This window comes from Chiloscyllium plagiosum, unplaced genomic scaffold, assembly GCF_037043375.1.
Source record: "Chiloscyllium plagiosum isolate Xiang-an unplaced genomic scaffold, Cpla_swu_hap1 HiC_scaffold_25, whole genome shotgun sequence".
Taxonomy (NCBI): Eukaryota; Metazoa; Chordata; class Chondrichthyes; order Orectolobiformes; family Hemiscylliidae; genus Chiloscyllium; species Chiloscyllium plagiosum.
Window position 1 is genome coordinate 16858658 of NW_028270163.1, and position 16378 is coordinate 16875035.

Below are 16378 nucleotides of genomic sequence, written 5' to 3' on the forward strand. Positions count from 1 at the left end.
ATCCACAGGGCAGTGCAAACATTGTGTATAAATAGTTTTCATGCCCAGTGACAAATGTCAATTCCCTGGGGAACATTACACAAGCCTTGATACGTTTTGATGAATAGCATAAGGCAAATTTTGGGGAAAGTGCCATCTCTTTCAACCGTAATATCATCAATCCACAGTGATCTGTTTGCTGAATTCAGTGATTATACTGCTTTAGCAAGTATATATATCTCTGACCACTGCACAGTTCTTCCAATGAATGTTAATGACCTAAGTATTTAGAAATTCAGCTCATTATAGAATGAACCTGATTGGGCACACATTTTTGGTGCCTATTACACCAATGTTTTGTCGAAATTTTATATTTGAATTCCTGTAAAGAGAACCGGCAGATGCCAATGCAGTTTAATTGCCTGCTGGTATGAAAACAAGGTAATGAATCCTTATAATAAAGTCCCAGAGATCGTTGTAAAACAAAGAAAATTGAAAGACTTTTTCTTCAGTTTCTTTAATCTTCGCTATGCCCAGAGCTTGCTTCTGTTGCTTTATGCCTGAAAATATCTTCAATATGATAATCAAAGACAGGAAGCTTTTTATTCAGCACCGGGTTTGCTTTAAGATGGATAGAGAGGAGAGAATGCCATGTCTCATTTACAAGACCTACAGGCAATGACGGTATCATATTTCATTAAGGGTTCCACTGACCTCATATGGTAACACTTCTTGCAGGACTAGTGACACCAAATTGCCTGGAATTGGAGCTCCCAATGCCAGTATGCACTAGCTTTCAAATGAATGAAAACAGGCTCAGGAGAAGGGAAGAGAAGACCAGGAGAGTTAAGATATTGTACTCCCAGGATAGGCATTTATCAAAATATTTGGAGCAGCCTTATGCAAGAGGCTGGGTTTTGAAGGAGCTACTAGGGAGTGGGGTGGCAGAGAAGTGCTGAAATTCAGTGCCCCTCCCATTGTTGGCTGTCATTGGACTTCCATTTTTTGTCACACAAGATGTGTCCGCTGTGGCACATGTGCTTGCCAACCTCGTGTAAATGAAGTGTTCTCCTATTGATCCTACAGTCTCCAATAAGGGCAGTGCTGGAGGACATCAGCAGGCGTGCTCTCAGTGTAATTGGTAAAATTGAATTCTGCAGAGGTTACATTCCTTGGAGAGGTGTGTGTCTGTCTGTCTGACGGTCTGTCTGTGTTTGTGTGCACCTGCAGTCGTAGGAACTCACAGATCATGAACAGTACAGGCTTGTTTCTCATATATAACTGATTCAATCAGCTGTACCTTTGCTTCTCACAAAGTCCCTCGAGATCGAGGATGATGAGATTGTAGTCTGGTCCAGTGCACTCTCTGATGCCTAACAAGTCCAATGTGTGATCTGTGAATTCTGTCACATATGGATAAGGTATTGCTTGAAGAGCTTGGTGGATGGATTGTTTGGCGGTGGCCTTTCGCCAAGGATTCAATTACAACACAAAGCTGGCTGGGAGGGTAAACTGTAAGGAGGATGCAGAGATACTTCTATGTGATTTGAGTGAGTCAATAGTCACATTCGTGCCAGATAGAGTATAACGTGGATAAATGTGAAGGTACCTCACTTCGGCTGTAAAAACTGAACAATAGATTGGGAAAGGAGGAGGTGAAACAAGACCAAGGTGTCTTTGCACACTAGTCACTGAAGGTAAGCATGCAGGTGCAGCAGGTGGTAAAGAATGCGAATGGTATGTTGACTTTCAGGGCAAGAGTATTTGAGTACAGTAGCAGGGATATCTTGCTGCAGTTGTACAGGGTCTTGGTGAGACCATACCTGGAATATTGTTTGGTGGTCTGCTTTCCTTAACTGAGAAAAGATGTTCTGGCTTCACAGGGAGTGCAACAAAAGTTTTCCTGACTGATTCTTGGAATGGGGAGAAAGTGAGGTCTGCAGATGCTGGAGATCAGAACTGGAAATGTGTTGCTGGAAAAGCGCAGCAGGTCAGGCAGCATCCAGGGAACAGGAGAATCGACGTTTCGGGCATAAGCCTGAAGAAGGGCTTATGCCCGAAACGTCGATTCTCCTGTTCCCTGGATGCTGCCTGACCTGATTCTTGGAATGGCAGGGTTGATGTATGAAGAGAGACTGGATCAGTCAGGATTATTTTTAGTGCAGTTTAGAAGTGTGAGGGGATAAATCTCAAAGAAGCTTGTTAAATTCTCAAAGATTACACCAGGTAAAGGCCAGAAGAATGTTTCAGATGACCGAGGAGCCCAAAACCAAGGACATGTGATGGGTATTTTGGATTGAGATGGGGAGAAATTAATTCACCCAGCGATTGGTGAGCCTGTGGAATTATCTGCCACAGAAAGCTGTTAAAGCCAAAACATTGAATGTTTTCAATAAGGAAATAGATATAGTTCTTAGGGCTAAATATTATGGGGAGAAAGCAGGAACAGTGTATTAAATTGGATAATGAGCCATGATCATTTTGAATGGTAGGGCAGGCTCAAAGGGGTGAATGGCCTACTCCTCCTTTCTTTTAAAAACCTATTTTTCTCATCAACCTTTTTAGAGCTGTTACTACACACCTCTGGAGCAGATGGGACTTGAACCCAGGTCTCTCACTATGCCAAAAAAGGGCCCCTAACAGCTCCTGCTCCTACTTTCTATATTTCTATGCTTCTAACTTCACCCCTGCTCTTTTTCAATGTGGTTTCTCAATATGTTTGGTGCCATCCTGAATGAGCTACCTTCATTTTGGGTTAGTCACAAGCCAGGATCTCCTATGAGCTGGTGAGGATATGTAACCTCCTCAGAGGTGCTTTGAGGACATCCCTGAAGCAGTTCCGGTGGCCTCCTGGGAGTGTTTTGCACCAACTGACTTCCGAGGTCGAGTTGGGGAGTCAGGTGTCAGGAAAACAAACGTTGTGTCCAGTCCAGCAAAGCTGATTTTTTGAGTGATTAGTGATTGGCTGCTGGACAAGGTGGCTTGGGAGAAAAAGCCGCTGTTAGACCATTTTCTACTGCTAGATTTGAAAGATTCTGCCAAAGCACCAATGTGATACTTGTCCACTTCTTTGCAGTGCTGTTGTAGTTTACCCAAAACTCTGAAGCATATAGGAGCATAGGAATCCCTGCTGTCCAATATGTATAACCATTCACATACCTGACACCTCAGAACATACATCTTTCTTATCAGGCAGATCAAGGAAGTTTTCGGTCAGCTGCATATTCCAAACACAAAATATCCTCACTGATTACTTGATTGACCTGATAAAAACTGTAAGCTTTAACAATTCAACTTTGGCATCGTTTGGTTAAAAACAAAACAACAAAATAAAATGAAATGCCCAATAAAAGACCCATAAATCCATTGGTAGAATTCAAATATTGCTGGGAGTCCCACAATAAAATGGAGAACTTCTAACCTCCTCATTATCTACACCATTACCTCCCCCCCCCACCATGCACTTTCCAACTCGGATCTTATACCCAGCCTCCCGTGATCTCACCTTGCACTTTCAGTCACAAACCCCTTTGCCTTTGGCCTCCAAGAATCCTGAAGTCTTGCCTCCTATCTCACTCTATTTCCACACTATCTGATCTCCTCCCATCCCTGCTACTGGATTACAATCACCTTCTATGCTGACCTGCAGTCATTTCCCAGTAGACCACAAAAAACACCCTCTATGGCCTTCACTTATCCTCTATTGTTATCATCCACTATCTCCCCCGCTTAGGTTTCTGATCATTTTCCCCTCCAGCAGATCAGAGGATGTCACAGTGAGAGGGGAATTGGGTGGGCTGGGGAGATTGGAGACAAGAATGGGTGGGATTGGAGGCCAGAAATCAGATCAGAAACCAGAGTGGTGTGTGAAGGGCTCGCTCTCTGCCCTGCACCTGAGGCATTGATGTTAAAGGTCTACTAACTGTCTCTGGCCAGAAAATGGAGACCAAAACATTGGTCACCAACCAATGCTGTTAATTCAGGCAGAAAACAAGGAATATCTGTTCCTCCATGTTTCTCCACTGCAAAGATTACATCCTCCAATCTCATGCCTTCCCCGTCAGGGAGCTGAGATTGGGATAAATGTGTGAGAGTGTGCTCTGGCAATGTGAACATTTCAGGAAATACTTAGCAGAAACCAGATTGAATTGAATAATCTCTTTGCTTAACAGGAGTTGAAATGTAGATCTTTGTTTTAATATACACACTTTGTCAGGCCTGATTTTCTCACTGAACTCAGTTGAGTAATCAGTACCATTAGGGGCTAATTATCAAACTTTGCCTCATAATCTGAAAACACTGATGACAATGTGGCATATTTAAGCCCAAAGTGTATTCATTCTGCTTGTGGAAGCTGTTATTTATTCAGAACGTAAAAGTAACAGGGTGAAGGACATGCAGGCAATGTAATATGGGGGAGTAAATTATTTTTCCCTTTCTCCTTTTAATATCTCTGACAAAAACCCAGATAGCAGCTAAACTCTAGCTGTTACTGTAATTATGCTGAAATGATCAAAAAGATGTATTCTAATGTCAAACAAAATCGGACAATGTTAACACATAGCATGGTATTGTGCAAACAAGGAGCAAATTAGTGTCACTTCCACAATTGCTCAGTGTACAAAAGGTAACCAGGAATCATTTAAGGTGACAGAACGCATTTAATGGCAGCACCTATGAAATGTCAAGGTCTTTCTAAAGGCAGTTGATTCCAAATGTAGTGGGAATGATATTAAAGAAAATCTGGGTTTTTTATGGTGAGTTTGGAGCTTAACATGTTAAGGTTTTTAATTTTGAAGTTTAGAATATTTCTACATTGCAGCCAGCGTCAATGTGGGATGAATGCAATGCACAGCTTCCTCCACTCTACCTCAGTAGTGTTACAAGTGAGCAAGACCACTGAGGGCAGCTAATGAGGAACGACAGCTGAGAATAAGATGCAATGGAGAGAAACATGAGTAGGTTCCACAGTGACACCAAAAAGCAATGATGCAAGCTCTGTCAAACCCAATTGTCTACAGTGAGCACTCTGTTAAATGACTAGCACCCCATCTACTATCCCACTCCATCCCAGTGCCGCACTTTGACTCTCCAGCATCTGCAATCCTCACTTTCTCAGAATTGCCCATGGGGCCAACTTGAAAAAGATAACACACACTTTACTGTTGAGTTTGGAAAGCAGCAGATTGTGTGGAATAAAGGTCTAATTGTATCAATATTGTCATCATAGCTCCTGATGCACATTCTTGGCAGCTATAATGCTGGCATCTGACATGGGACTGAGAGTTATTGGGAGAAGGCAGTGTAACCAATTATAGGTTAAGACTGTGCATTAGCCTAGTGTTCAGCCCTTGTCTGTCTGGAGCTCCTAGAAAATCCTCCCAATATTCTCTCATGATGGCAAACAGAGACCAGACCCAGAAATACAGTGGTAAGCGTCAAGAAAAACCTGGAAGAGAAATACAGGAACTCCCAGATCTACAGGCAAAGGGATTTGAGACCAACAAAGCAATCAGGCTTTTAGGGGGCAAATTGCTAGGACAGCCTAGTGACTATCAGAGACAGCACCCTGGGAGACATGGACTACAACTCAAGTGAGCAATCACTTCTGTTTTACCCCACCCAAGAACTTTCTAGAATGCAGCTGACCTCTGACTGGCCGATCAAAGGCAGGTGAGGCTGGAATGTCTTCCAACTGCAATAGGATTACGCTTAGGTTTCAGTCCTGCAAAGTGAATCCCTGTAATACATATGTACAGGTTGTCCCAACATATACAATAGAGGTAGGAAGATGGCAGGCTGCTCACCTACGACATTTTCGCTTAATCAAATGAGCTCCTGACTACCGTCAAACTTGTCATTAAATTTTGCCCGTGGACTGTCAAAGTTTTTCTCCCCACTATATTTCCTTCCATTGCTAACCTGTATTCTCAGCAGTGACCAGGGAGCCCTTTCTTCAGAAACTTGTGATAATGTGGAGATACTCACAGTTCTGCTTCTGTTTTCCAGGTAAAGGCTACTTTGGACGAGGTGATGGAAAAGTTGCCCGAGGAGTTTAACATCGCAGAGTTGATGAGCAAGGCAGAGGAGCGGACTCCCTATGTTGTCGTGGCTTTTCAGGAGTGTGAGCGAATGAACAATCTTACCTCAGAGATTAAGCGCTCACTTAAGGAGTTGGACTTGGGGTTAAAGGTACTTTGTGGACATTCCAGAGGCTAAATTAAACCACTTACATTTATGGGCAGGGGAAAGGAAATCTGATTTATGAAAATTCTTAATTTCTTGAGGTTCTCAGCCTGGGATTACTGAAAAATAATCCATTAATTTTTTTTTTAAATTTTTCATGCTGAGGGGTGAACTTATAAAGATTTATAAAATCGTGAAGGGCGTGGATAGGGTGAATAGTCAAGGCATTTTTCCTACGGTGGGGAAATCTGAAACTGGAGAGCACAGGTTTCAGGTGAGAAGGGAAGATTTAAAAGGGACCTAAGCAATAACTTTTTCACACAGAGGGTGGTGCGTGTATAGAATGAGCTGCCAGAGGAAGTGGAGGTGGCTGGTAAAATTACAACATTTAAAAGACATTTGGACAGGAACAGGAGTAATGTTGGTGACATCTGGAGGAGGCTAAAATGGATTTTCACTGAATTTGATTTGATGTGATTTATTATTGTCACACGTACCGAGATACAGTGAAAAGTGTTGTGGGCTAACCAGAGAAATCATACCTAACATAAATACATCAGGGTAATAGAACAGAATGCCTAATATAGTATCACAGTTACAGAGAAAGTGCAGTGAAAGCTCAACTCTAATATATGAAAGGTCTGATAACAGTGGGGAAGAAGCTGTTCTGAAATCTGTTGGTGCATTTTTTTCAAACTTTTGTATCTTCTCACCGATGGACGAGAGTTTAACCAAGGTAGGAGGGATCTTCTGGCTGAAGATTATTGCAAAGGCTTCAGCCTTATCTTTCATAGTGATGTATTATATTTCCACCTCATTGAGGACAGGGATATTTGTATAGCCTCCTCCTCCAATTATTTGTTTAATTGTCCCCTGTTACCATGACTGGGTGTGGCAGGACTACAGAGTTTAGATCTGATCCGCTAGTTGTAGGCTTGCTTAATTCTATCATTATTGCTTATGCTGTGTGGCAGACAAGTAACCCTGGGTTGTAGTTCCACCAGGTTGACAGCACATTTTTAGGAATGCCTGGTGCTGCTTCTGGCATGCCCTTTAACACTCTTCATTGAACCTCAGCTGGATCTCCTGATGGGATATGCTGGGCCATGAGGTTTGTAAACCATGTTGGAGTATGATTCTGCTGCTGTTGATGGCTCAGAGTGCTTCATGGATGCCCAGTGCTGAGTTGGGGATCAGTTTGCAACATATTCCAATTAGCATAGTGATAGTGCCGTACAATATTATGGAGGACATTCTCATTGAGAAGGTGGGAGTTAGCGGTGGTTATTCTTACCATTACTGTCATTGACAGATGTATCTGCAATACGGAGATTGGTGAGAATTAAGTTAAGTATGTTTTTGCCTCTTGTTGGTTCTCTCACCACTGGCTGCAGAGTCTGTCTAGCAGTAATGCTTCAGGACTTGACCAGTTTGATCAGTAGAGCCACTCTTCATGGTGGACATTGAAATTTCTCAGACATAGTGCAGTCTGTACCCGTGCCTCCCTCAGTGATTCTTCCAAATGGTGTTCAATATGGAGTAACGTTTATTGTTCCTCACCAGGAGGTAATCATCAGGAGATTTCCTTACTCAAATTCAACCTGATACCATGAGACTTTATGGGTCATGGAGACGATGTTGAGGACTCTCTCCTGACCATATCCCACTGTACCTTCGCCTCTGCTGGTGAGATAGGATATACTTGTGGATGGCGATAGTGGTCTCTCAGACATTATAAGGTTTGAGTCCAACAATATCAGGCTCCACTAAACAGAAAAGTGAAAGATATGCAGACACTGGAAATCAAAAACAAAAAACAGAAATTGCTGGATTGAGGTTAAAAACCATAGGTACTTATGTTTAAAAGTCAAAGACCTCTTAAAATTTATCTGAATCACAGTAAAGCTGAGCAAAGCCTAGATTGCTTAGCTCTTCCTGGCTTATGCTGACTAGGAGGCAACTCAGTAATTGACCAGATGACTACAGGGGACAATTAGAAATGTCTATATTTGGAGACTGTCGAAAGCTGGATTGCAGAGGAATGAGTGTATCGTGGGTCGACCATCAAATTCTCCTGTTTTAAATTAGTGCTAAAGCCAAAGTTACAGCCAAAATTCCCTAGGTATTACTCAAAAGGTTCCTGTATACTGTTCTGCTGCTGTTTTAACTTTGTGTCAGTGGATGAATTTTGCACAATGGCCCCCATGTCCATTGATGAAGATCAGCAAAGCTAGCTAACTAGCACGATCCTTTATAAACTGTCTGGAACAACACTTTTTCAGAAATTAATTCTATTCCCCTGATTACCATGACTCTGCAGGCATCCTCACCATTTTATCTCTTCCTTTGCTGCACTGACAGGAAGTGGGTTCCTAGGCTTCCTCCTAGCTCTGTGTATTTGAGGTTGAGAAATGCAATGTTCAGTTTAATCGACTCAGGTAATCAAAACAACTGCTCACACTTGACATTCTTAATTATTAACAAAACCAATCTCTCACATCATTGTGTTTTATTTTTTTGGCCAAATTTTATGCCAAGTACAATAAAAGCAAAAAATAAACGTGATACTCAGCCTCTTCCACTGAAACTTTCCTTCCTTCTGTTTTGTTGTTAGGGAGAACTGACCATGACAAGTGACATGGAGAACCTTCTAAGTTCCATCTTCTTTGATCAAATACCAGATTCCTGGAGTAAACGAGCCTATCCATCAATGGCCGGGCTAGCCAACTGGTTTGTTGACCTCCTCGGCCGCATTAAGGAACTGGAAACTTGGACATCTGATTTTGCCATCCCTTCTGCAGTGTGGCTGGCTGGCTTTTTCAACCCCCAGTCTTTCCTCACGGCCATCATGCAGTCCATGGCTCGGAGGAATGAATGGCCTTTAGACAAAATGTGTCTTCAGTGCGATGTGACAAAGAAGACTCGTGAGGACTGCAGTGGTCCACCTCGTGAAGGGAGCTACATACACGGTCTGTTCATGGAGGGCGCACGCTGGGATTCTCAGGTATTCAAACAGATTTTCTCTCATTGGAGCTGAATAACAACAAAAAAAATCCTCACTTGTTTTTGTGAACATTCTCTGTGGTCCTTGTACTAAATGTCCCACTGTTTACAAATTCACATCCAGCCATCAATATAACTGGCATTGATTTGATCATTACAAGAGGACACTGAGTGGTAGGCTGGGTATAGGAACCTGTTTAAATGAAGCAATGTCATTTCTGGGCTTTTAAATATAGTTGCCACCTCAGTCAAATTTTCTTCCCCAGATTTGATCAGAACAGAGCCTAGATTTGCCAGTTTAATGTAAATCCAAAGGTGAACATATTTCTCTCACTGCTACAAACAGCAATCAAAAGATCTACAGCAATGCGTAAACATTGTTGAAGCTATTTTTCGGGGTGACTGTTTCCTTGCAGCATTGTTTTCTGATGATTTGGAGATCCCGGTGTTGGACTGGGGTGTACAAAGTTAAAGATCACACAACACTAGGTTACAGTATAACAGGTTTATTTGGAAGCACTAGCTTTTGGAGCGCTGCTCCGAGACCTCCTGATGAAGGAGCAGCGCTCCGAATGCTAGTGCTTCCAATTAAACCTTGGTGTTGTGTGATTTGCTTTCTGATGCCATTCTTGTGTAGAGTACAGCATTTATCCTCAAATTCTAGCTTCTATTCCGAACTCTATGAAATAATGTGAGAGTGCAAACTAGTTGTTTTTGTGTCACACACTCGATGTTGATCCTTGTTCCCATCATTCAGTACTTTGCCCGTGGAAATAATTGAAAAAACAAAAAGGGTTAGGTTGGAATTCCTTTAGAAATCAATGTGCAGGCATAAATCTTGCTGTCTTTGCCTGCACCAGTTTTAGTCTACTGCTTTGCACTACGAAGAAAATTTTCTTTTTTTTCCCAGAAAATTGCAGGATGGGTATATTTGGAGAGTGATAATTTAATAATTTTGCACAGGCAAAAAGCCCCAAGTTCTACATTGTGTGGCTTACTTGTAAAAGTTTGTTTTTGTTAGATAAACAGAACAAAATAATGATGAGATCTTCAAGCTTCAATCTATTTAATCTAGTCTATTGCACCAATTAGATTACATGATGCGCTATTCTGTCAATCTGTCAGTACAGCTATCTTTGGAACAATGAGACATTAATGAGTCAAGTTCTGAGCCCAAATCATAAAACAATAATGAAATATGGAGCATAAAGAAGCCCAAGAGATACAGTAGATGTTTCCCAAAATGATACGCAGCACAAGAATCAATAAACTTTGACACTAATACTAGTCTGTGGATGTCAAGTGAGATTTAAAGTTGCTGCTGTTCCTTAAATTCATTTGGGAGTGACCATTATTTTCTGTGGTCTGTGTGAATCTGACATGTAATCAGGAGGTAATTGAAGGTGCACTGGGATGAGGGTTAAATTCTCCCCTTTGGGATAGATCTCTGCTAAAGCAGGACTGCTGCCCAGCTCTCCACGTCTACCCCAACTCTGACCCAGTTCGCTGGTTTGTGAATTGGTGTGGTGGATGGGTCGTCAGTTGTGCATTGCTGGTTTAGAGAGAAAATCTGTCTACAGCGGGGAAGTCAGCCTATCCAGTCGTATACCCACACTGTGGCTGTTGCACCAGAAGAGACAGTGAGGGATCTATAGTGGTACAGGCATCGTGATGATCAGAAGTAACATCCCACCGATGGCCTCACCCAATCTGTACGCTTTACCGAATCAGTGTTGGGGTCAAACACAAGGGGCAGGTTGTTATACAGAAGTAATGTTCACTCTACTTCCAGGACAATAGGTAGGAAAGAAAGGGTGGATAGGACAAATAATCACAGCTGAGGATTTTCCATCTGCCTGTGCATCCCCTTCCTATCTATTAGATCAGTAATGTTCTTAGTGGGAACAGGAAGAGGGAAATACGGTCATAGAGTCATACAACACGGAAACAGACCCACAGTCCAACCAGTCCATGCTGACCATAATCCCATACCAAACAGTCCCACCTGCAATTGACATATATTCCTCCAACATTTCTTATTCATATACTAATCGGAATGTTTTTTTAAAATGCTGTAACTGTACCCACATCCACCACTTCGTCAGGAAGTTTGTACCACACACAAATGACTGTATTAAAAAAATCTGTTCATCTCTTTTTAAAATCTTTCTCCAATCACATTAAAAATATGCCCCCTTGCCTTGAAATCCCCCACTCTAGGGAAAAGACACTTGTGATTCACCTAATCTATAAGGTGATTTTATTAACCTTTGTCAGTTCACCTCTCAACCTCTAACACTCCAGTGACTAAAGTCCCAGCCTATCCAGCCTCACCTTATAACTCAAACTCTTCATTCCTGGCAACATTCTTATAAGTCTCTTCTGAACCCTGTCTAGCTTATTAATATCCTTCCAATTACAGAGAGACCAGAACTGGACATAGTACTCTAGAAGAGGCCTCACCAATGTCCTGTACAACCTCAACATAATGTCCCTATTTCTGTACTCAAAGTTCTCAACAATGAAGGCAAGCATGCTAAATGCAATCTTAACCAACATATCTATACGTGAGTCAAAAAGTGTGGTGCTGGAAAAGCACAGCAGGTCAGGCAGCATCTGAGAAGCAGGAGGGTTTACATTTTGGGCATAATCCTTCATCAGGAATGACCTGATGAACGACTTACGCCCGGAACATAGATTCTCTTGTCCCTCGGATGCTGCCTGATCTGCTGTGCCTTTCCAGTGCTACACATTTCAACTCTGACTCTCCAGCATCTGCCGCCCTTATCTTCTCTCTATCTATATATGATGCAAACTTTGAAGAATTATGTGCCTGAATGCGTAGCCTCTCTCTCTTCTACAACACTGTCCAAGACCTACTGTTTATTGTATAAGTCTTGCCTTTGTTTATTTTACCAAAATACTTTGCATTTATCCAAATTAAACTCTATTGGCCACTCTTCAGCCCATTGACCCAATTGATCAAGATCTCTACCTTCTTCATTGTTCACTCTCCCATTAATTGTGGTGTCACCTGCAAACTCACTAACCATGCTTTTTATATTCTCATCGAAATCATTTAAATAAATGACAAACAAAAGAGGACCCAGAATGATTCCGGTGGAACGTTGCTGGTCCAAGGCCTCCAGTCCAAAAAATGACCGTCCACCATCACTCTCTGCCTCCTGTCCTTAAGCCAATTTTGTATCCAATTAGCAAGCTCACGCTGAATCCCATGTGATCTAACTTCACTAATTAGTCTACCATGTCAAACCTTGTCAAAGGCTTTACTGAAGTCCAAGTAAACAATTTCCAGTAGAAGATGTGTTTTTTGTTAATCCTTTTACAGATTATAGTGCTGGCTAGGCAGTATTTGTTGCCCATCCCCCATCAGCCATGACAAGATAGTGGTGAGCTGACTTCTTGAGCTGTTGCAGTCTATCTGATAAAGATAAAGATGTAATGTTATTCACATGCGAGTTCCAGAATTTTGACCAAGCTACGTTGAAGGAATGGCGATGTGGTTCCAAATGGGGGTGGAATGTGTTTTGGAAAGGAACATACGGTTGTTGCAGTTCCCACCCATCAGCAAATTGACCTTTTCAGATGATAGAAATCTTGGCTTTGGAAGGTGTTGTTGAAGTATCAATGGCTTGCAAGTGCAGTGCTGCTATGAAGTGGTTACACATCACTCTGACACTGTGATTATCGTGTAAGTGCATCCTGGATCCAGAGTTAAGAACTGACAGTGATACCCATGCTCACTCTGCTTCACTTTGTAATTGGCTCAGACAAGTTTATCAGTGTGAATCTGAGTTCGTTCTGCACTAGCATTAATCTTGCCGTGACAGTTTGCAGTAATTGAGAAGAGTTTGAAGAATTTAGTAACAGACAAGGGAGGCATTGATCTGGGAAAAGAGATGGTGTTACTGGGTCTGTCTTTTGCTTCGGGTTTTAATGCATAAAATACAACTTTTCTAGGACTATGGTAGAGTCAAGTTTTCAGTTTTGAATGTAAACCTGGCCATTTATCTCATATTTAAACAACACATATTAAATGTAGAAGGTTGCATATATTTTTTATTAAAAGTGGATGTTACTTAACATTCCATTCTCATTATCTCTAAACATTATTCGGCAACCAAACACTTTCATTTATTTATTCCGTAATATACAGATTAACAGAATTCCTCTGAGAAATGCAATGTCAAATGTAATATTTTGGAACGCTGAGCAAACAGTCTTCGCAGCAATAGGATCATTTCATATTGACAAGTAGGTTAAATATTCATGTGCATTGACACAGTCTTTCTTGGTGATTCTCTCTTATAATTTGTGCCTTAAAATGAGGCAAAAAAATGATACAAACAAATGCTCAGAGAATGAACATTCTCAACTCCAAGTGATGCAAAGTTTACCTTTGCAAACAGAATTCTGACCTACTATGAGACAATAGTGCCAATTATAAATATAAATTATAGAGGGATTTGGGATATTGCTGATATCAGGAAAGGCAACTTTAGCGTTTTGCTGTTAACTCTATGTTTGTGCTTCTAGAAGAATTATATCAAGTGGAGATGATTGATAAAAATAACTTAGATTGTTTTGACATTGTCTGCAAAATCCAAATTTTCCATTTTGTTTGAAAGTAGTATTAATTATTACCATTGTGGCTATATTTATCCAATGTCAAGTTTTCTGTTGAAATATAAAAAATCTGAACTGGAGTATACAATTTGGCCTTCGAAGCCTGTTTCACCACTCAGTATGATCATGGTTGATCGTGTGATTATGATCCTGTTCCCATTTTCACCAAATGTATTCTGATCCCAGCGAGTTTTGAGAAGGTTTGTAGCTCAGGTTGCAGTTCTGGATGTAGGTTTGCTCGCTGAGCTGGAAGGTTCATTTCCAGACGTTTTGTCACCCTACTAGGTAACATCTTCAGTGGGCCTCCAGGTGAAGCACTGTTGATAATTCCTGTTTTCTGTTTATATGTTAGGGTTTCTTCGGGTTGGTGATGTCATTTTCTGTGGTGGCATCATTTTGTGTGGTGATGTCATTTCCTGTTATTTTTTCTCAGGGAGTGGTAGATGGGGTCTAATTCGATATGTCTGTTGATCGAGTGCTAGTTGGAATGCCATGCTTCTAGGAATTCTCATGCGCGTCTCTGTTTGGCTTGTCCTTGGATGGATGTGTTGTCCCAATCGAAGTGGTGTCCTTCCTCATCTGTGTGTTAGGATACTAGTGAGAGAGGGTCATGTCATCTTGTGGCTAGCTGCTGTTCATGTATCCTGGTGGCTAGTTTTCTGCCTGTTTGTCCAATGTAGTATTTGCTACAGACCTTGCATGGTATTTTGTAAATAACATTAGTTTTGTTTGTTGTCTGTATAGGGTCTTTCAAGTTCATTAGCTGTTTTTTAGTAGGTTGGTGGGTTTGTTGGCTACCATGATGCCAATGGGTCTGAGTAGTCTGGCATCTATTTTAATCCCCTTAACTCTAAGAACTATGTCCATCCCTTTGTTGAAAACATTCAATGTTTTGACTTAACTGTTTTCTCTACCAGAGAATTCCACAGGCCCACTCTCTCTGGGTGAAGAAATACCTCCTCATCTCAATCCTAAATGGACTACTCTGTATTTTAAAGACTGGTTCTGAACTCTGTGGTCATCGGGAACATTCTTTTGGTATTTACCCTGTTGGTCCTGTGAGAAGTTTGTAGGTTTCTATGTGATTCCCCCCATTCATTCTTCTCAATGCACATCAGCCTGAAGTTTCTGAGTTAATTAGTCGAGTAACATCAGTGCTGGGGATTGAAAGCTTTCTTTCAATTATCAGTGCCTGATGTCGACAGTCTAGAACACATAGACCACAGTCAGATGCAAAGTGTTTCTTATGTTTCCCTCTCGCATTTTCCAGTAAATAAAATAAAACATAGAAGTATGAATGGTATAAATCTGAAACAAAAACCTAAAGTGCTGGAGAAATTCAGCAGGTCTGGCAGCATCTTTTGAGAGAGAAGCAGATTTAAAGCTTCAGGACCTGTGAAGAAGAATTCTCCAGAAGTTTCTGTTTTTGTGCCTTAACGATAAGCTCAATGAAGCACTCCCCACTACTGCACTGTTAATGATTCTACTTCTCATTCAGGTCATCTAAGTGAAGATGCAAATTGACCCTAATTAGTACAGAATTGACAGTGCTGTCTAATTTTAATTTGTCCCAATTAAATAAATCCCAGGAGTTTAAAATGTGGCCTTCTGTTAAGTGCCATCTATGGTCAGTAGCAAATGCATTCCTGGTGTAACAGAGCATCAGGAGACCATGTCAAAATGCCAGGCTTAGTGTCGTTGGAAGGAAAAAAGATAGAATAATTAATTATTATTTTTCCACTTTTTAAAAACTCTGTCATGGGATGTTGACAGTGTTTGTTGCCCATCCTTAATTGTCCCTGAACTAGGCCATTCCAGAGGGAAGTTAAAAGTTGACCACTTGTCACTTCGAGGCCACACTGGGTACACCTGACTCATTTTCTTCCCTAAATTTTTTGGGAAATTCTTGAACAAGGTGGCTACAGTGATTGTAACAGGGGGATCTTCATAGAATATGAGTTCTCTAAGTGAGGCTGTAAACCTGGTCCTGTCGGGGAGCCCTGGTTTTCAGATACAAACAGGAGTGTCGGGGGTTCTGCTCACTCTGAGTGTTGGCTCTGAGGGAGCTGGGTCAGTGTCAAGGATTATGTACGTGTAAATAAAGGCTGATTAGATGGTGGGATACCCGACTCTGTGGATTTATTTCAGTGGGTTTCCGCGACAATTGATTATGGATATTATTACAATTATCATTTCAATTCCAAATATTTGAAAAAAAAAGTTGAATTTACATTCCACAAGCTATCATGGTGGGAGTTGAGTATATATCCTCAGAACATTAGCCTGGGCGTTGGGTTATTAATCCAACCATGTTTCCATTCTGCCAACATCTCCATTTTGCCACTCCAGCTAGTATTTCAACCCTGTGTCTTCCTATTTTCCACCCCATAACTCTTTCCCTTTCTTCATTCTGCTTTAAATGATGTTAACAAGCTTTTTGACTGACCCCCAAGACCTCTGGAATGTTGTATGACAGTACTATGACAGTACTCCACAGACTCTCCCATTTGCAACTTATCCACATCTCTTCATATTAATCCATCACATCATTTGTCCTAATGAA

The 16378-nt window shown here is 41.3% G+C and overlaps 1 protein-coding gene across 1 annotated transcript in view; it reads left to right on the top strand.

The window, feature by feature from the left end:
• The window catches only part of dnah9 (dynein, axonemal, heavy chain 9), a 528899-nt gene that overhangs the window by 484805 nt on the left and 27716 nt on the right, over positions 1–16378 (top strand). The window contains exons 67-68 of the mRNA XM_043714478.2: positions 5989–6171; positions 8780–9169. Of these exons, the coding sequence (XP_043570413.1) occupies positions 5989–6171; positions 8780–9169 (573 nt within the window). The remainder of the gene's footprint in view (positions 1–5988; positions 6172–8779; positions 9170–16378) is intronic.